The sequence below is a fragment of the Carassius auratus genome, chromosome 7, assembly GCF_003368295.1.
Source record: "Carassius auratus strain Wakin chromosome 7, ASM336829v1, whole genome shotgun sequence".
NCBI lineage: Eukaryota > Metazoa > Chordata > Actinopteri > Cypriniformes > Cyprinidae > Carassius > Carassius auratus.
In genome coordinates, this window is record NC_039249.1 from 23,829,307 (window position 1) to 23,850,632 (window position 21,326).

Here is a 21,326-nt window from a genome sequence, read left to right on the forward strand (position 1 = left end):
CGTTTGTAATTTGTGTGCGTGTGGGCTTTTGTTTGTGACTGGAAAAACCTCTGCATGTGTTTTTATAGCTCAGTGGACATTCTTGTCTACTAAAAGCCTATGGTTTGGTTTGAAAACTGCTTATTTGAATTCCCTCAGCCTCTTCCAAAGCATACAGTGTACTTTTCAATCATATACACACTTGTGTATTCATAGAATTTCCTGTTTTAACCTCGATACTTGAAATATTTGCAGACCACAACAGTGTGAACCATCATCTTTTTATTCTTTTTCATATATAAAGAAATACACAAAATACTTACAAACTTTTCCAGGACAACCTGAAGACTGAAACTGACAGAGAAAAGGTCAAACGAGGAAAAATGCCTTCAACTGTTTGCCAGCACTCATTCGTTAAAATTAACAAATTGCCCGAATTTGTTCACCATATTTTTTTTTTAAACGTATGACTTTCCTTCTTTTGTGGAAAATAAGAGATACACTACCAACTCTTTTTGGGAGAACTATAATTTTAAAACTCCTTCGTTGACGGTACAGTTCACATGCAGACCATTAAAAGCCTCCACTTTTTCGACCCATTAACAGGCGGCAGCTTTTTCTGGCCGTGACCTCTGGAGCTTCCCTTCGCTTAAGTGCTATTCTAAAAGAAGTTTCCTTGGGCTTGGAAAGTCCACGTTGCCATGGTCACAGTAGTGCCATCTAAGTGGTGAACGTGAACTGTAACAGACCAGTGAGACTCTCTGTGGAGCTGCAGTGCATTTCACACAATTCATCCAAGCTTCAACAATGAACAATTCTGCACCAATAATGTATAAAAAAAAATATACAGAATGATAAAAAAAAAAAGGTGTGTAAATTTGGTCAAAAATTCCCACTTTGCATATACCTGTAAAAAAATATAATAACATTTCCATAACAACTGGGAAATCCATAAGCACAAGGTGAGAAACAGTTAGACTGTCCTCAAAGGCAGTGAATCTGTTCTCCTGTCTAAATGCACATCTTACAACACCAAAGTCAACTTAACACCACAGAGTTTAAAGGTCCATTCATACTTATAACGATAACTAAAACCATAACTATATTCATGGCCACACCAAGGGATGATAATGTTTATTTATAAGTTGTTCTGTCATTTGCTGCTTTAAATGATCAAGCGCTTTAAATTTTGATTCATGATCTGGAAAACAAATGTTCTGAAAGTGATTCCAAATCATTATCGTGTTATATAGCTGTGGTGTGGACTTCCTTATTCTTATAGAATTAGATGATTAAAGCTTTATAGTCATGGTTATAGTTATCGTCCTTGGTGTATAATATAATTACCCATTTGACAACATTTGAAATAGTTGTTTAGCATGCCACAAAAATGGGTTTGTGCAGGTGACTAGAACTGGAACTGAACAGGTGGTGTCTCGAGGTCAAACCCAGAGTGGTCTAAAGCTACATACCCTTGATTTCCTGCCAACAGATCAGAACTTCTTTGCAATAACCAAAATATCCAGAATTTTTGATAATCACAGTCTTTCAACAAAGCATTTCAGCTTTACATTCATCATCTGTCAGCCTTCCTGGCTAATGAACATTTCTTTACAGAAATAAATACACTTGGATAATTTAGTGAGCACACAAAAGGTGCCATCAGAATCTCACTGACTCATTGTGTCTTTAGTGTGTCATCTGTGTAAGTGAGGCACCCATTTCCTCCTCGATCTGTGAGGTCACTTCCTGTTCTTCTATCATCATTTCTTGGTCATTGATTTGTGATGACATAATAGTCCCATAGTTCTCAACCTCTCGGTCTTTGCAAGTCTCTTCTTCTCCCTCAGCCTCGCTCTTCTCCATTGCTGTGTCTGCTTGAGTGTGTTTCTCAGCAGTGGCGCCCTCTTCTGTCACCTCTAAAACACTGCAGATCTCCATCTCGTGGATCTCCACATCGAAGGGGGCCGCAGAGGGGACCGAAGGAGTGGACCTACAGCCCACACATGCCTAAGAGACACATTGCATATAAATAAAACGGTCACGACTTGAGTGTTTAGTGGTGTATTGTGGGAGTTATTGTTAACAGACTTAGACTTACAGAAATGTTGATGGCACGAGGCAAGCGTCCAGTGCGGATCCAAGGGTGAACCTGGCTCAATTCGCTCTTCTGTTCCTCAGTGAAGCGAGGCTGCTGTTTCTGCATGGCTCTCAGAGCAGCACGGTCCGCTTTCAACACAGAATCTCGGTCTCTGTTATAAAACAAATTTACTTGGTTAGTTAACTATTACCTTTACAACTTACATTGGTCTTTTACAATGGGTTTGTAGTAGCTTTATTGGATGTTAGCATGGGAATAAGATGTATTAAACCAGTGGTTCCCAACCCTGATCCTGGAGACACCCCTACACTGCACATTTTGCATGTGTTCTTAAACAAATCATCAGCTGATTAGTGGAGACTCCAAGATCTGAAATTGCAGCGTCGGGGTGCCTCAAGGACCAAGGTTGGGAACCAGTATATTAAAGTATATTTTTGAGTCAGCAATGGTGTTGTATAGGGATGGGAATCAAATTTTGAAAATGATTCGACTTAATGATTCTGGTTCCTTCATTTTTTTTATTTTGTTGTAATTTTGAGGAAGAATAAATCAGAATTTGCAAGGCAAAACTCTTGTGATGTAGTGAAATCAGTACAGTGTTGATATTAACCTGATGGGCAGCTGGTAGGTCATCATAGTCTTTTCATCTGTGTTGGCCATTAGAAGCCAGATGGGGTCTTGTAGGACACATTTGATGAACTCTGCTTCTCCATCACCCCCTGCTGTCTGCTTGTGGGAGTGGCTGTTCTCTGATGAGTCCACACTGCCAAAGTACTTGCTTGTATGGCTGCTCTGACTGCATCCTGTTAAAGTAAATGAAAAAAAAGAGAGAAATTTAGTCATTTACTTAAAACTCCTTGAGTAACAACTGCTTAATGGCATGCATACTAAATTTACATACTATCTGTGTGTTTAAGGTGTATATTTATTATATTATGTATGTATGTGTGTGAGTATATATATATATATATATATATATATATATATATATATATATATATATATATATATATATATATATACACACATACATACATAATATAATAAATATACAAATACACATGTATATAAAAAATATATACATTAAATTTTTCCTTAATATATGTGTGTATTTATATATACATAATAAATAAACACAATACACACATGTAGTATTAAAAAACAACCTTATTTTGAATGCTATTAATCACGTTTTGCAGCCCTAATACTTACTGCCTAAAATGGATCCATTTATAACTTTTTCTACATTTAGTGAATAAATGTATTGCCACTTACTAGTTCCACTTCCCAAAGAGCTGCAGCCATTGGATCCTGATCCTGAAGATCCTAAACCCGACCCAGAGGAGCCTGTGCCTGATGAGCCAGAGCCTGAGGCGGCTGAGCCAGTGCCTGAGCGAGAATCCTCATGTAACAGCAGGTCCAGCAGATCACTGGAGGTGGACATGGCATCTTGATTGGACTCATTTGTTTCACCCTGCAAAGGCCATTAAAACCACAGATCATTACTAAACGACATGATATATATATATAAAAAAATAAAACAATTTTAAATAACCAGTAAGCAAATTAATCCAAAATTAAATTTTCTTACATTTTCTTTCTCTTTTGAGTCCACTGGTGATCCTCTCTGATTGGAGGAGACCTGTCCTCCTGCTCCACCTCCTTGTCCCACCAGAGGAGATGTGGTCTGTAGGCCTGATGCCACCTCAAACCGATTGCTTGGAGACTCCTCCAGCTGCAGCAGATTCAACGGTGAGGAGCATCTGGACTGAAAGAGTGGAGACTCTGCTCCTTCTCTCTCAGCCACTGCCTCTCTTTGGTTGTAAGACTGAGGCGTGCTGGAGCGAGAGTGGGCGCGTGGGACAGGGGTCGGGACCTGACAGGGCGCCAGGGAGGCCATGTTGACAGCAGGGAAAGGGAAAGCTGGGTTTGGGCTGTAGAAGGGCTGAGGCATACCCATGTTGGGCTGTGGGAACATGTAGTTGGGTAACACAAACGCCATCATCGGGTGGACCATGGGAGGTGCCATCTGTGAGTTCTGAAGGGGGAAGCGTAGCCCTGTTTGTGTGCTGGGATCCGAGATGGAATGGGAAAGAGGGGGATAGATGGGATATAAAGGAAGGATGCCAGATGGGTATGGGACAGAGGGAACACTCGTTTGTGACCCTGAGGTGGGCCAGGAGGAGGAGCTGGCTGAAGGACCCATGGGTAGGGAGGAATTAAAGGGCCTGTCCAGGGAAGGAACCCCTCTTAGGGGGTCAGCTGGGCTACTAGACCCCGTCTGCTCTTTAGCTTCCTGGTGCTTCAGTCTTTTGCCTCCTCGACCACGTCTACGCCCACTACTACTTGCTGCTGGGTAATCACGAGAGCAGCGCACACCTAAAAATCAAGAGAAAGAGATACATTACTGGTCAAAGGTTTGGAATAAATACGAATTTCTGTTTTTTTAAAACATGCCTTTCAAGCTCACCAAGGCTTTATTTGATATAAGAACAGGAATATTCTAAAACGTCATTACAATTTCAAATAACTTCTCAAATGCTTTCCATGTGAATGTTTTAATATGCAATTTGTTGCTGTGTTTTAAGTTTTAGCAGGCATTACTCCAGTCTCCAGTGTCATACGATTCATCAGAAATCATTCCAATATACTGACTTGGTGCTTCATTATTATCAGTTATTATTTTTGCTGGATTCATTGAAGAATATAAAGTTTAATAAACAGCATTTTTTTAAAAATAAATATTTTTAACTAGTCTCGTCTTTACTTGACGTAACTTTTTATCAATTTAATGTGTCCTTGCTGAATAAAACTCTTTTTTTTTATCTTTCTTACTCCAAACTGTATTTTGCGTCAAACAAGCAAACACAGCCTTGGTGTACTCAAGATACTTCTAGCAAGAACTTTTGCATGTGTTTTTCTGTTGTTGCATGAGCACATCCTTACCTCTTGCTAAAGGTGCAGTTGCTTGTCGGCGCACAGCTGAGGTCGGGTCAAACACTCTGAGTTTGCTCAAGTCTCTGAAGCGACACATGAAGTTCTGCTCCTCTTGTTGTGTGTGAGCCGACAGAACCTCTTTTGTGAGACCCAAACATTCTCCTCCGGATCCTCCAGCTACCCCGGTTCCTCCTGCACCTCCTCTTCTCCCTGCATCAAAAGCACGGCTAGGGGGCAGAGAGGGCATCGTTGTGGGAGGAACTTGGGGTTGAGCAGCAGGATGAGCAGCATTTGGAGTAGGCGAGGCTTCCTCCATTACAATATCTGTGGAAGCGAGGTAAAACAAGAAGAAGGGATGAGATAAATAAAAACTAGTGCCCCAAAAACTGACCACAAAAAAAAAAAATAAAGACACTTCATTGCTATGCTTGCTCTGTTGTATTATACGTCTTTGGTGCCCTCTCTATTTCCTCTGTGATACACATACACTTGCCCACCTGACTCAGGAGGTTTCTTGTCCCCCACATGGACGATGGTGCTGCTGAAACTGCATTGAGAGGTGACCGAGGCTACACTTTCAGCTTTACTGTGCATGGCCATTGGGGGTAACAATGTACTCTCCTCTACCAGAGACAGAGACGGACCTGCAGGTTAGAGTATCTGTTAATACTAGTGTTGTAGTCAAGACCACCTAAACAGAGACCAAGTCGAGACCAAGACCAGAGTGTGATGAGACCAAGACAAGACCAAAACTTTGAGGGGTTGTGACCAAGACATGACCAAGATTTTAAGGGGTTGAGACCAAGACAAGACCAAGACCAAACCGGCACTCCTGAAATTCATCTGAAAGACCCACATTTACTGAACAGTCTTTTCAGGATTAACTTTTAACCCTGGGTAAAGTATAATCAGTGTAAAACGTGAAGCAAGATAACCCAGGATTCCTTTTACCCAGGTTTTAGAATGACCCAGGGTTAACTAATTCAAATGTGAAAAGCCCTTGTAGAGCTGCTACCAATAAAATCATATCAATAACAGAATTCATCTTTGCTCTGCAGAGGTTGCACAGAAGCTGCATCTAAATATGTACAATTACAACTTCAGAAATATTGTTGAGATTAATCTTTTGAAATAACATTTTGAATATAGAAATATAAAATGACTCTGAATACTAAAACTGCCAGTGGGTTAGGTGGCAGCAAATCACCAAGTCATTTATTCAGCCAATTCATTCAAAGCAACCGATTCATTCACAAACAAATCACCACTGTGTGCTGCTCAGAAACTCGCTACAGTTCTGCTATGGGATTTGTCTGGAACTCTTTTCTTTTCGATGCTGTTTTTCATTTTTTGGTCATTTGTATTAATTTTGGTGAAATTTTTGGTACAGTTCCCCATTAAATTCTGACCGGACACAGCAATATCAAAAGAAATTACATTGGAAACAAGCATTGATTGCATTTGGAGCAGTACATCTACATCACATCAAGAATGTTAATGCACCAGCAATTTAGTAATATTTCTGCAATTGTGGTCTTGAAATAAACTCCAGAGAGTCCTTTTAGTCTGAGACCAAGACAAGACCTAGTAAAAATGCAGTTGAGACAGTGAAAAGACCAATACCTTCACCAAAAAAACAAAAATGGTATAGAGGGATAGAGCACCCAAAAATGACAATTCTGTCATTAAACACTCACCCTCTTGTCGTTCCAAACCCATAAGACCTTTTTTCATCTTTGGAACACAAATTAAGATATTTTTGATGAAATCTGAGAGCTCTCTGGCCCTGCATTGGCAGCAATGTAAATGTAATGTTCCCAGACCCAGAAACATAGTAAGGAAATCAATAAAATAGTCCATGTGACATCAAGGGTTCAATCATAATTTTATGAAGCTACAAGAATACTTTGTGCACAAACAAAGCTAAAAAAATGACTTAATTCAACAATTATTTTCCTGCAAATAATGTATTCCATCATTATGCAGAGTACCATGACGCATGCACATTGCTTTCCTCTGCACATAAACAAGTTGTGTACTACGTCAACAGCACCAAGCGCAAACCTTGTTTACATGCAGAGGTACTCTCGATAATGGCAGAGATGTGATTTGGAGCAGAATTGTTGAATAAAGTGTTATTTTTGTTTTCTTTGTGCACAAATAAGTATTCTCGCAGCTTCGTAAAATTTAGGTTGAACCACTGATGCCACATGGATTATTTCAACAATGGCTTTACTACATTTCTGGGTGTGAGAACATTTCAGCTAAGTTGCTGTCTATGCAGGGTCAGAAAGCTCTCGGATTTAATCAAAAATATCTTAATTCGTCTTCTGAACGGAGGCTGAATTGTAGATGAAAACAGTTCTTGAGGGTTTTAGAACAACATGAGGGTTAGTTCCATTTTTGGGTGTACTATACCTTTAAGACTGGTTTTGAGTACTACAACAAGTTAATGCACGGCATACATTTAGTACTGTAGCCTATATATACACAATATATCAATTCTATATAAACTCTGTATAAACTATAAAATATGATAATCTGTGAATAAAAGTATTAATTTATTTTGAAAAATAATAAATACTTATGATCCCAAACATCTGAACGGCACAATTCAAAATACCAGCGGCCAAATTTGGCAGTATTCTAATGTAAACACTACCATTGGCAGAATCATTTTTGCTGTATAATACATTAACTGTTTATCATTTTTCATTTATTTATTTTTTGTATGCAATCAGTTTTTAGCAAATAAATTTGTCTGGCTTAAGGTAGAATTATGAATTCTGTCAAGCTAATCAGAAAGTCTAGCTCACAAAGATTATTTGCAGTGCTTTCTTTTCAGCAAAATAAATCAGGCCTACTGGCCAAATGTCACATTACATAACCAATGTTCAGGAGTCATTCCTTGCCTGCACTAATTAGAGCAAATATAAATGCCACTGTAACCTTGTAACATTTATGTAGACCTTTATGTAAATAGAGTGTGCTCCAGTGTTCTGCTGTATCAAAATCTGTATCATTAAATTAAATTTGAATAGTAGTTGCATTGTAATAACCTGTAGACCTGTAAATGAATTTAATTAGTACTGTGCTGCATTAGTTTATCATTGGACCATCACCTTTAGCATTGCCTGGAGCGTCATCATCAGAGGTGGAGGAGGCAGTGCAGGAGGAAGAGCCACACTTCCTCTTCACCGTATTTGGGATGTTACAGCTCTCCAGATACCTGATGAACCAAATAAAACCTGGCATCAGACTGCCATCACAAGGACTAGAGATGCTCATTATATAATAAAACTATTAATCTGAAATTCACAACACCTCATCAGTCATAGACATCACTATAATGACTATAACTACAAACCTAACAATGCTATCCAAGGAGTTGATTTGCTGATAAGAATAGGTGGTGGGCGGCTCCTTCTGCACGATCATGGAGGGTGCGGAGCTCTTCGAGGGTGGAGCAGCACAAGGACCGAGACTGCCGCCCAGATCTCCTGCTTCAACTGCTTGCACAACAGCTATTTATCAGACAGAGAACATCTTGAGATTAATATCTTGAAAAAAAAAATGTTTAACAGAGCAACTGTCGGCTGTGTCTTTATAGCTACTATGAATATACTGTGAGTGGTTGTGTACCTGCAGAGGAATGTTTCTTAGGAGGAGGTCGGTTGCGGGATTCAATGAAGACTTGTTGTCCGCTGGTCTTCACCATGTGAACATCTTTGCAGATTTGCTGGAAGGTCATCTATTTGAAAAGCAGTTCATATAATTTAGGTTTACTATCCATGTCAGGCCTGCCTTTAAAGTCTAAGAACAGCACTAACATGCACCTCAATACTTCATAGTGTTCAAGGTCAAGAGAAAGTTTGTTTTCGGTCGCATATGGACTGAAACTGCTAAAATTAAGAGGCCTACATTACGCTTAAATATTAAACATTATGAGTGCTGTGTCTTTAAACACTCACAGGTTTGTGGAGCTGCGAGGGGTCCTCTAGACCTGGTCCACTGCTGTCTGATGAGGAGGCGGCACTGGGCTGGTGCTCGTGGGATCCATTACTGGCCAGACTACCGTAGCCATGAGAGCTGCCGCTGTGGACGGGCTGCACCAGGAGCCTATGGATATGCTCACTGAGCTGAACGATGTCTGGGGACAGGGTCCGCTCCTCCGGACCCCTCGGCAGGGTAAAGACATCCTCATTCAGTGGAGAGCTGGAAGGAAAGAATCAAGAGGTAACTATGTGTATGTACAGAGTACAAGAAGTAGAATTGTTTTTGTTAGTGGTGGGGATTTTTTATTATTCTAGGGAATCATTTTGTCAAAAGGCTTCGGTTCAGAGTCACTGATTCAGAGACTTTTTCTGTGGTACATCAATACTCCAGTACATTATTATTTTTTGAGTGCTATGAGCAAGTCATTAAATCAGTCACTCAAAGGATTTGTTCAAAAACCTTTCAGAATTTGAATGTTATATTGTGCGTTACATTAATGACCATACCCAGACCAAACCAATGCATTTTCAAAAGGGACTTCAATCACCATCATTTTAATTGTACATGGTCATTGGTTCCAGCTTCCCCTTTTTCATGATCTGAATGAGGCAGTAATAATGTGTGCATGTATACAGTTTGTGGAGAAGCACTCTGAGTCACCCCAAGTTGGAAGAAAAATAAAATCAGTGTTGAGCTCATGAAAAATCTGTCTGTGTCCACATGACAGAGCATGTGCTTATGAGTTTGATTGAGTGTGGACACATTACATACCAGTGTGTAGGTGGCATGTGATGGAGGAATTATGGGTGTATGCTTGTGTGTTTATGCTGTGCACATGTCTAGATGTGTGAAAATGTAGAAAATCGAGTTGTGCACTGAAGAGGGAGCTAGTTGTGCATATTACTTTGTGTTGCACATGTAAATTACAATGGAACCAACTAAGAATTTTTTATTTAAAAGAAAGCTACATGAAAAAAAAAAAAAATTCACAGCATTAGTTTTTACTGTATTTTTGAGCAAATAAATGCAGCCTTGGTGAGCGTAAGATACTTAATATTTACTATTTCAAAAGCATTTTAAAAATCTTATCATCCCAAACCTATGAATGGTAGTGTATCTATATAAGATCTGTCTCTTGTAAGTCTGATTTGAATAGATAATGTCACATGAAGAAAGGAAGTTATGCTTGCTGAGAGATAGTTTTGTGTGTAATCTGGTTCTTACGTTCTGACTTTGTGCCGGCCAACAATGAAGGCCACTTTCCTGCTCCAGGGGTTAATGAAGGAGGACCAAGAGGTGTCGATGGTCAGATACTCTCCATTTTGTGCGCACATCCGCAAGGGAGCGTGATCAAACGGCTGCCCTGCAAACTGAAGAACTGAAAGACAAAGGAAAAGTCAACATTTAAATGAAAAAGGAAACGGACAGAGGTTAGAGAAAGGAAGGGAGTGACTCACTCTTCTTATGGATGGCCACCATAATGGGTCTGTCATCTGGATGGATGTACAGCAGGACTGGGGTTCCCACAAGGTCCTGAGGCAGGTACCCCAACAGAGCAACTGCCCGCTCATCCACCTCCTGAAAGAGACAGCTGGGGGTGTGACTGGTGGTGAATATCCTCTTATCTGTAGGAATGCGAGGGGCTGAAAGCAGGATTGAGAGAGAGAGAGAACAAAACCAACACAGAGTTAAAAAAGGCATTTGGATTTTTTCCATTTGGCTCCAAGCATTGTGAAAAAAATACAATATACTTGTTAAACAAAAAATGTACCCTCATATCCCGAGTGCACTCTCTCTGCGATGAGCAAACAGCAGGGTTGAGGGTAAGCCGCATCAGAGTCTTGGAGCGTGAGCAGGTAGGGGGTCAGTCTGAACGGGTAGTACCTCACGTCGCCACTGGTTGAGATGTCGCCACTAATGCGACAAAACATGGACTTCTCTTGGGTGCAGTCCGCCGGTGGAGAGACTAGTGAAAAGATAGATCAAAGTTGTTTAAAACTGTAATTGTATGGTAGGGGAGGTACAGAGGTCTTATGATGGCATCGAAAAGACGGATGGATCCAGGTAAAAAGAGAATTCTGTCCCTTCACTAAAAGTCCACTGCACCAAAATTTTGACGCTTATGGTAAATGGAAGCTCAACCTCACTGGTTGCTATTGTGATCCATTCATTTACTTTTTGAATTGTCAAAGTTTTAGTGGAACTGACCTTCAGTGGAGAGACCGTTCCCTCAAGTTTCATTACAAATATCCTCATGTATTTTAAAGATAAACTAAAGTCTTGGTTTGGGTATGGAATGACATAATGTTAGAGTAAATGATCACAGAACTTTCATTTTTGGGTGAACAGTCGCTTTTAGGTCTAAGGTATTTTTGATCCTTCTGGTTGTCAAATGTTAGTGTAACATGCCATAACACAACTAAAACACACCACGTACAAACATACCAGAGCCGATGCAGGAGGCCCAAGGAGGTAGTTTGCTGGGTGCAGTGTTGCTGTAGAAGGTGCTCACATCCTGGGGGGCCAAAAGCTCAGAAAACAAAACTCCATGGAGCTTCTCTGGCTTACTGCGCAGAAGAGATGAACCCTGTGGGGATATGTACACAACCTTCCCTGACAGGAACGAAACCGCCATTGAGAAAGTGTCCTGCACAAGAGAAAGAGACACTCTTTTGTAACTTCTAACAAACAATGTACACGGTATCTGCATGACTGAGAAAAGCTGTGTAGCATTTTACAGAGAGAGAGGACAAGATGAAATTTGGGATGATTTTGCTATCTAGAGCGTGTCTGTAACCCACGTCTTATCTTTGTTTTTGCTGACAGAATTAAAAAAAAAAAAAACAGCAAGCCAGTAACTGCATTGATGAGACTGAAACTACTTTTCATGCAATAGTTTAATATTGTGTTACTACCAGAGAGAGATATGGGTTTGTGTGCAAGTCAACGTACTGTATTTTTGAGCGTGTATTCGGAGGTGATATTGTCCAGTTCTTCAACAGTGAAGGTGGAGAGATCCAGACTACAGCCATGACACTCCTCAACATTCCACTGGTGATAATACTCCTGATTGGCTGCAAGAAAAATACATAAAAAGTCTTTGACATTAACATCACTGTACCCACAAACTCCATTCCTGTTATAGGTGAAATGTATAATTCCTCTGCTTCTAGTGGTACCAAACCAAATTACAGAAGCAGTGATTATTTTCAAATGCTTCATTCTACAAATGGTTCTTAGAATTGAACTGAAGAATACATACATCATTCCTTTGACTCAACTCAACATATGACACAAAAACAACATATGAAACTCCCACTCACCTTTGACTTGTCTGACACAGCTGAGGGCGTATTTGAGGGCGTTAAGAGTGCTGGAGCGTCCCTTCATCTTTCTCTCCGGTGGCAGACGGATCTTCAGCTCATTCAAGGCTCTCATCAGCTCTTTCTGGGTCTGGACCCGAGCAGACTGATTACTGCTGCAGCCGCTGGTGGATGGCGGGTCTTGTTCAGAGCTGGCGCTCAACAGGCTGTAAGCCAGAGAGCTGCTGGGTGGAGACGGGCTGTGAGAGTTTGAGCTGAGGGACAAGGGATCAAAAACAAGAGTTATTTTTACTTATTATTATAATGTTAAGAAACACATTTCAGAATTTGCTTTTTAAAGGGATCATATGATGTGATTTCATGTTTTCCATTGGACTGATACAAGCTGTTCGTGCATTTATAAGATCCGTAAAGTCGTAAAGATTAAAGTCTCAAACCCACAGAGATATTCTTTCTAAAAATTAAGACTCAACCACACCTTCCTGAAACGCCTCATTCAAACACGCCTCATTCTACGATACTGTGTTGGAAGATCTGCATACCAATTGTTTATGCAGAGAAAAAAGGCGTAACTTTTATTCTCTATGTAGTATTGTTGCCGCCGCCGCCATGTTGTGAAGACGCTGTGTGTTTCCAAATATGGTAAGGGCCGAGGTATTCAGCCAATCACAATGCACTGGATAGCTGGCCAATCAGAGCACACCGCACTTTTCAGAACAATGAGCTTTGTCAAAATCAAAGTGTTCCGGGAAGGCGGGGCATAGAGGAGCAAGAATAATGTACATTATGTGGAAAATAACATGTTTTTTAACCCTAAACCACATAAACACACTGAATTACACCAAATACACAAAATAATGTTCTTTTTAGCAACATCATATGACCCCTTAAAGCATTATCATTTGCATTTGTGTTTATTTTTATAAATTATTAATAATTTATTAATCTTAATAATTTTTGTAATCTTAAGGCGCCCTTGAACGATTACCCCAAACTGGGCCCACGGCTGAGAATGCTAAAACTAAAATTAAAATTTTGACTCTCATATTGTTTAAACCTGTTTGCTGCTGTTGTTTTTGAATCTCACCTCTTGTTGCTCTCCGTAGTCTCCACACACATGCCGGAGTCTTTTCCATTCTGACTGGAGAAACTCTGATAACTTCTGTTCGATTGTCTGCATCTGGATCCATTCCCTCTCTCACTTTCCCTCTCCCCAGAGTCATTTCCACTCGATAGTCCATCCGTATCATCGGAATTCGTCCCTTGGTTGTCACCTGTGGATCCTTTGGGATCAGATACCCCTCCTGGAGATGATCCTGTCCCGCTATTCACCGGATTTGATGAGGGAGAACTCTCACTCATGCTGCAGGATCGGTTTACAATCCCTGCCTTTTTCTCGACCCCTCCTGCTCCTCTGTCTGTATCATTGCTGGGGGCGGAGTCTGAGTTGACATCACTCATAATAATACTGTAAAAATACGCAGTTGCCGAGGTGATAGGATTCACCTGACAATAGATTACACAGAGTTGAAGAAGTTCACTATGTTGGACTGCCTGAACTACAGTGGGAAATCATTTTGGTGGAAATATTCTTCACAGATTTGAAACAAAAACAAAAACCATGGTGTTTCCAGGTGTCTCACCACCCTGTCCTTGGAACCTCAAAGCAAGTGGGAAGTGTTTCGCTAACTGCAGAAATCGTTGTTCAGCTCAGAAAAACAGACACAACTGGTTGTTATGAAACAGACTTGGCTGCTGCGACGGAGGCAGATGGAGAGTGACAGTGTAAGGAAAAAAAAAATATGCAAAAAACAGCCACTGAGAAATTAGGCTTCTTGTCGGGTTCTGGCCATTCGGTCTCCGTCTCTTTGGCCTGTGTGACACTCTATATTTTCTCAGAGGACAGCTGCCAGGAAAAAAAGCAAAAGAAAAGGTAAGTATTAGTCTGAAACATACACATGTACAACAAAACAGACTTGAGTCGGTTAGTCATCTTGTATTACGTAGCCCCATAAAATCTAATGGCTATTATTATATGAGAACATCCTGTTCTTTAACAGGAAATGCTACTCAAGAAGGTTCTTCAACAAGGTAAATTGTAATTATCAGAAATTTTGCACAGACTCAGTGGGATGCTGTATGTGACAGCTCAGATAATTCACTCTCCCAGTTGGCAACTACAGAGGCTTTTTCTAGTCTCCTTGGTAACTAAGAATACTATGTAGAACCACAAATCCACAATCTACACTCCACCTTCAACCACACAAGCTTGATTTGTCTTTTGAATTTGCCAGCTACAGGGAGCAATACAAGGATCTATGAGAGACACCAAGAAATCAGTGTTTACCTCAAGATTAGGATGACCAAGTTGGTTTTTATTAGGTGTTCCAACTCGGGTATTCATTTGCATAAAGCTGTGGGTCTCTTGTCATGACTCATCAGAAATTAACAGCTTTCATAAATAAATAAATAAAAACATACCACAGTCTGACAAATAATAATAATATTAAAAAATTAAGCAGCACAACGGTTTCCAACATTGCACGAATAATAACAGATGTTTCTTGTGCACCAGATCAGTAAATCAGAATGATTTCTGAAGGATCATGTGACACTGACTGAAGACTGAAGTAATGGCTGCTGAAAATGAAATGCAAATGCATTTCACAATATTACTGTTTTACTTTTGATCGAATAAATGCAGACTTGGTGAGCATATGAAACTTCTTTAAAAGTATCTTATTAAACACCAAACTTTTAAAGGTAGAATTGCAGGGAGTTGTATTAATTTGGATTTTCAGGGCTTTAAAAAAAGAAAAAGGAAAGCCAAGCACCTTGGACAGCACATTTCCCTTACACGGTTATTTCCGAGTGATCTTAAAACAGCATGCATTCTCCACCTTTATCCCTCAAGAACACTTAATCTCATAAGACTCTGTTCTGTCAAGACTTTTTTCTACTTCCTTTCTGGTATTGTTACTGTCATCCTAATGATCCGACACCATTTGGAGCTGCTGAGTTTAGACCTGTACACAACTGTGAATGAGCATGTACTTCAAATAGCGCCTCTAAGCAAGCAAGAGAAGTGATACTAAATATTAAGTAAAATAACTCTAAGCCAATCAGTTATTCTCAAGCATATTAACTGTGCGACAATGTATAAATGGACAGGGAAAACTGTCTGCTGGTACTGAATGTAGTAATGCATGTAAATGCAATCCACATTTTATTCCCAATGCAGTAAACCCCACTGACCTCATTTGCTTTCATTTGCTTGTTTATTAATACCGTTCATATTTGTATATGTGAACATTTCTAATCAGTTGCTTGCAGAGGGAAATCATACATCAGGACACTTTGTTAGACTTTACAGACATAGATTGTATTCCGAGTTTGCACAGCTTTGATCAGCAAGAACCTTTTTACCCACAAGTAACTGGTTTAAATGTCCAACAAGCCATTACAAACAGCACAATAAATAAATAGACCGACCAAATATATACTTTATATATATATATATATATATATATAAAACAAACTATATTAAAAAATGTATTTCCTAATTACTCTCCCTTGGTCTGTTAATAATCTGCTGTTGTGTGCCTGATCTTATATTGGCACCTTGGCAATGATCTCCTATTAAAAAAGCTGTTTATTAGAGAAACATAACTTGATTAAAAACATCATAGAAAAGAAATAAAAGGAGTGAAAAGATAAAATGATTTTTAAAAAATGCGATACGTCACAAGTTTAGTTTCCTACATTCCTGCTGGGTTCGACTGACGACAATGCGGACGTGCACGGATGAAGGTGTGGAAAGCAGACTGATAAACTAGTATTACATTTTGTAAGTCAAGCCACCTGGTATACAAACAGTTCACCCTCTGTTCCTGAAGTAGTTTCTACTGAGCGACACCGTTGCTGTCTCCACAGCATTTCGACTCCATTATTGTCGTGATGCTCTTGCTGCCTGCGCACGCTCCCTAAGCGCATGTGTCTGTTGATTCCCTCAAACTGAGCTTCAATCGTTTCAATCGTCACATAATCCATGCGAATCAGTTGAATGCATTTTTAATGACTTTTAGACAGTCACTTATCTCCACCTACTGGCGTAACGATGTAACCTGCACAAAGAGATACAAATCCCAACCACTAATAACGGGATATGGCCAAATATATATAAAAATCTGTTTCTGTAAAAGTGCATGACCCAAGTTATCAAAAGCCTAAGAGGTATTTATCTAAAAAACAAGGTCATCATAAGCATGGTTTAATATTGGTGCCAGGTGCTTTGACAGACTACTTGAGGTAATGTGGAGGTGTTTTTCTCTACTGAAATTTACTGACAGATTCAATCTACACTCAGTTTTTGCACTTTTTGGGTAAATTAAACTACTAGCAACATAGTTTTCCCTGCAAATTGAACTGGAAAATAATTATAAATCCATTTCCAGTAAACAGGCAATAAATAAATACCAAGTAACTGGGACTCTCAAATATGAATCTAACCTAATCTCACTTTTGCTTTGATATGCAAAGAATGTTATTTCAGACCTGAGGTACACCAAACATTTTTACCTAACTGTCACCTAGTCTCACATAACCAAACTTTCAGCTAACAACATACAGTCTGATCCACCCTGCAGCATATTTTGGCCTAGAGCTGCACACTTAAGACAGGAATAGACCGCCTGGTGAACACGTACAGCGTGATTAGTCTGTCTTGTTTTTTTTACATGTCATTTAGGGGCAGGTTTATCTGAAATTGTTCTACAGTAGTTGAATTGAATAAAAACTAATTTAATGGCACAGAAGTCCTAGTCCATGAACAGCTGCACAGAAAACAATGAAATAAACAGAAGAGCAGAGGCGTCATGCCCATTCATTTTTGAGCCAAGTGGATTTTGAATGCAGCTTCCAAAAAAAAAAAAAAAAAAAAAATAGCCCAACAACTTATATATATATATATATTTCATACAATCACACCAGTGTGATTAGAACGTTCTCTGCAGCACAGCATCAGCTGCTAAATTCAAATCTGGCACAAATCACATTGGCTGGCGCAGAGCCAGAAACAGACACATTTTTAGAGCGCTTTTACAGCGTTATAACCATTAATGCACAATTCTGTTGAGCATGTGAATGCAATCAGAGGCCTTCTGATAAGTCATTGCTAAAGTACTGGTGTTTTTTTTAACTCATTCGCTGAAGGAATCCTGCTCTCTGCCGATTCTCTCATCAGAAACAACAGATGTGCTACAATCCATGTAGGATATTCATTTCACAGTGTAAACAGCTTCAGTGATTAGAAAGAGTTTTTGAGAGTACTTAAAATGTTTTTTTTGCTTTGTTTCTCTACAATGAAAGTGTTATAATTAGTTACTTACAATGTTTTTATTAAATTCACATTAAATACAAAGTCAGTTGTGCTAAAAATATTTTATGGCATGACAACCAGCATTTGTATGCATAGTTATTAGATTACAGTATTAGGCTACTTTGCCCATTATAGATCAACTAACATTATTTATAAAAGATGCAAAATGCATTTACCTACACATATTTGAGAATCAAGATATTTCATGATATAATTAACATGTTTGGGAATATATCTGCTTTGCAAATACAGCAAAAAGACATTTGACCAATACAGGAACTAAATGCCACAGACTGACCTCACAGTAAAATATAGAGAATAAAAACTGGGGAAGTGGACAACAATATACTATATTTTGATTGTAATATTACTTTTCAGTTAAAATTTATTATTTATTTACTATGCAATCCTTGAAGAATGACATCATATCATTCCTCATTAATTCATTACATTTTGTATAAATAAAAGGTGTAACATGTTAAATGAGAAAGTATCAAGAAAACATTACAGATTGTAGCTTTAGAAAGAAATATTTGATTTGATTCAACATAAAACCTATCACACAAACATTTAGGCTCAATGGCCAAACATAAACTATGAAACAAAAGAAAGGTAATTTGAGAAACAGTTCAGTGTTTTTTTGTTCATACAATGACAGTCATTGGTAACAAAACAGCTTTGTTATCAACTGTCTTCATAAAACCTTCTTTTATGTTCCACAATATTCGGGACAAAAGCAGCACTCGTGCAATATGCTGCTCTCCCTGTGTGATATCGTATGATACACAAACTCATACAGGGGCATTTTTTGCACCAATATCTTGAATTTTAGGGCATTTCTGCAATTTATTTAGTTGCTGCCTTGCATCATATTTGTCAACAGTATGAAATGTAAGATGATGTAGAGGTCTGGGGGCGGGGCTAGTGCGTCGACTGATCGCGTTATTTTTCATAACTAATTAAGTTGACGATTTAAACTGAGAGCCCTAATATATACACACAATTGACCTATTTTGCCAGTTTAACATTCCCCTGTAGTTCCATCATGAACCCCTAGGAGTTTGTAACTAATAGCATCACGATTCCCTGCTTTGTTAGTTTTAGGAGGTCAGTTTTGAATGCTTTACCATCTTACCCACAACAATATTTATTTCCGACGATTATGATTATATTTCAAACCCCCTAATGTTAAGATGAAATGAATACAGGACGTTTGCCTCACTTTCACACGGTTTCCCTGCTATTTCTCACATAAATTCCGATTTAAATTACTAATGTAACTTTCATTTTTCTTTTAACAAGGATTTTTGGGGAATCTGATGAAGTACTCGCACTGTATTTGCTCCGTGCATGCATGCATCACGGTTTCATTTGTCCTGCATGCACAGAGCTACGTCATCAAAAAAAGGTGGACAATCTTAAAGCAAAGCACGGAAATAAAATAAGCGGGTTTAAAACATTAGTATGATGGTATGACGCAACGTTCAATGGCTAATCAATTAGCGCTTCTATTTGTACAATTCATCCAAATCAGCACATTCAGCTGGACAAATGTACCGTTGTGAACATGTGATTAGAAATGTAACTTAACAGTCGTCAGAAGTATAAGAGGTTAAATATAGATTTATCTTAGTGCTGGCCTTACCTTATAGATCTTACTGTTCGGTTTCTCTTGAACAAGACGATAAATTCGTCATACGTCGGAAGAGTATCGCAATGTGTTACTGATCTTATGAAGTCGGCTGAATGTAATGGGTCCACTCCACTGACATTGCGCTGCTATTGTGCGCTAGAGATTTGTTTCCTCAAGACACCAGACACACACGAATACACGTGCTTTCCAATCTGTCCACAAATCTCTTGCATCAGGGAATTCTATTGGCTGTGCTCGTAGACAGCCACGAAATTTTATTGGGTAACCCCGCCCATTCACGGCGAAGTGTTCGCTGATTGGCCATTGCCAAGGGCGCTCGGCACATGTTTATCTGCTGTCACGTTGCAGCGCGCCTGTTGTTCTAATACATGAGCGCGAGCATGTAGTGGGCAGTACGACACATTCTTGTTGTGTTGATGTAGATTCAAATAAAAAAACAAGGATGACCCATTTTAACCCATCAAGCAGACTGAATTAGATCACAAGCAGTTATATTCATGTGATTATTGACACACTTCTTATTAATAAAACGACACAAAATAAAACATACAGCAATGTTTGACTGCGTAATTTTAATGAAACATTTTAAAACGTTTTACAGGTCCCTGGTTTTCAGGGACCATGCGAAAATCTAGAAAAATCGCTGAATTGGTTCTTTGAAACGAGCTGTAAAAACAGTGGGACTTCCCAAAACTACTGTTTTACATGTGATGATTTGCACATCTCGATTGAAAAACCTGGTGGTGAATATGAGCCATGCACAGTTCCACGTGCCTCAGAGGCAGCCTGTTGGTGACGTCAAGCAGCTTCTGCGACGCCCTCAAACTCACGTGGCGGGTGGCGTGGCTCACTGGTGCTGTGCGGATGAATTTATCACCTCCGTCAGAGAAGCGTTAGTATCAGGGTGACCTCTATTTACCCGATTGGTAAAATTGGGCTGTCTGCTTGCCAATGTCTATCGAATATAATTTGGAGGCAGGCAGCCTGCATTCAGTAACCCACATTTGGCAATTGTAGCTAATTTTGCAGCAGGCAGCCACAACAAAGCAGTATTAATTACTCTCCAAGTAAACATAAAATGTACATGTCATATTTATGTGACTCTAGACCACAAATATGGCTATATTTAACTCCGCAGCATTGATGGTATCTTGTGCAATGCCATCCATCTAAGGGCTCAAAGGTCAGGCACATTCAGCTGAGGTTTCCGGCCTTGCCAAACATGTACTGCACTTTCTCTGGATTCCTGGAACCTTTTTACAATATTATGTATTTGTACGTTTTTTTTAATAATTATAATTGTTTTTTACTTGTATAAATTAAAAGCTAAAAAAAGAATAAATCACAGATTCATGATTGAATTGCATTTTACAAAATGTCCCAACTCCTCTGGATTTGGGGTTATATTATATATAGGCTATATTACAAATGAATATGTCATGTAATATGAATATGGCATAAATCAGAGGTAAATTTTGCAAAACCACGCGCCCTAAATTTTTAAAAAAATATTGCAGTTAATTTATATTAGCAAGTAAAATAGACAAAATGTAGGCTAAACCTCTTTTAAAAATACGTCAAGTACACAGTTATTAACAGCATAATAGAACATCAAACATGATCCAATACTAGCGTTAAAACGACTCTAGTGAGACATTTTGTGGTTTATTTTCTTCTATAAACCATCCACCTCTCATATACACAGGTGCATAATAACAATAATAATTTTCTATGTTCTCTACCTTTCTTTATGAGAAATGATTATTACTGCAAAACCCAGTAGATTAGGGATGGACTAAATCATCAATGAAAAATGTTACATTTGTCCAGAGGTAAGTGAGCATTGTTTCACATGTTCCCCCTCTTTGGCTCAGCCATTTGTAATGTTTTTTGGCTCAGCCATTTGTAAGCGTGTCCTCAGACTCCTCGGCATCTTGCATTAGACTAATTTATCCTAAA

At 39.1% G+C, this 21,326-nt stretch overlaps 2 protein-coding genes across 3 annotated transcripts in view; one reads left to right on the plus strand and one right to left on the minus strand.

Moving 5' to 3' along the window:
• Positions 1 to 21,326, plus strand: part of LOC113106275 (microtubule-associated protein 1A-like) — a 1,143,919-nt gene that overhangs the window by 393,724 nt on the left and 728,869 nt on the right.
• On the minus strand, positions 247 to 19,554 carry LOC113106279 (period circadian protein homolog 1). 2 transcript variants are annotated; one of them, XM_026268019.1, is made up of 19 exons: positions 19,359 to 19,554; positions 13,424 to 14,242; positions 12,337 to 12,590; positions 11,966 to 12,087; positions 11,459 to 11,660; positions 10,785 to 10,979; positions 10,471 to 10,656; positions 10,238 to 10,391; positions 8,989 to 9,232; positions 8,660 to 8,768; positions 8,385 to 8,541; positions 8,140 to 8,246; positions 5,515 to 5,661; positions 5,027 to 5,341; positions 3,672 to 4,459; positions 3,356 to 3,554; positions 2,691 to 2,883; positions 2,081 to 2,231; positions 247 to 1,989 (listed from the first exon to the last, which is right to left on the minus strand). In XM_026268019.1, exons 2-19 carry the CDS (start codon positions 13,795 to 13,797, stop codon positions 1,669 to 1,671), a joined length of 4,218 nt encoding a protein of 1,405 aa, XP_026123804.1. In that variant the 5' UTR covers positions 13,798 to 14,242; positions 19,359 to 19,554; the 3' UTR covers positions 247 to 1,668. The 2 variants fall into 2 exon arrangements, with proteins under 2 accessions (XP_026123804.1, XP_026123805.1); XM_026268020.1 differs by lacking the exon at positions 5,515 to 5,661.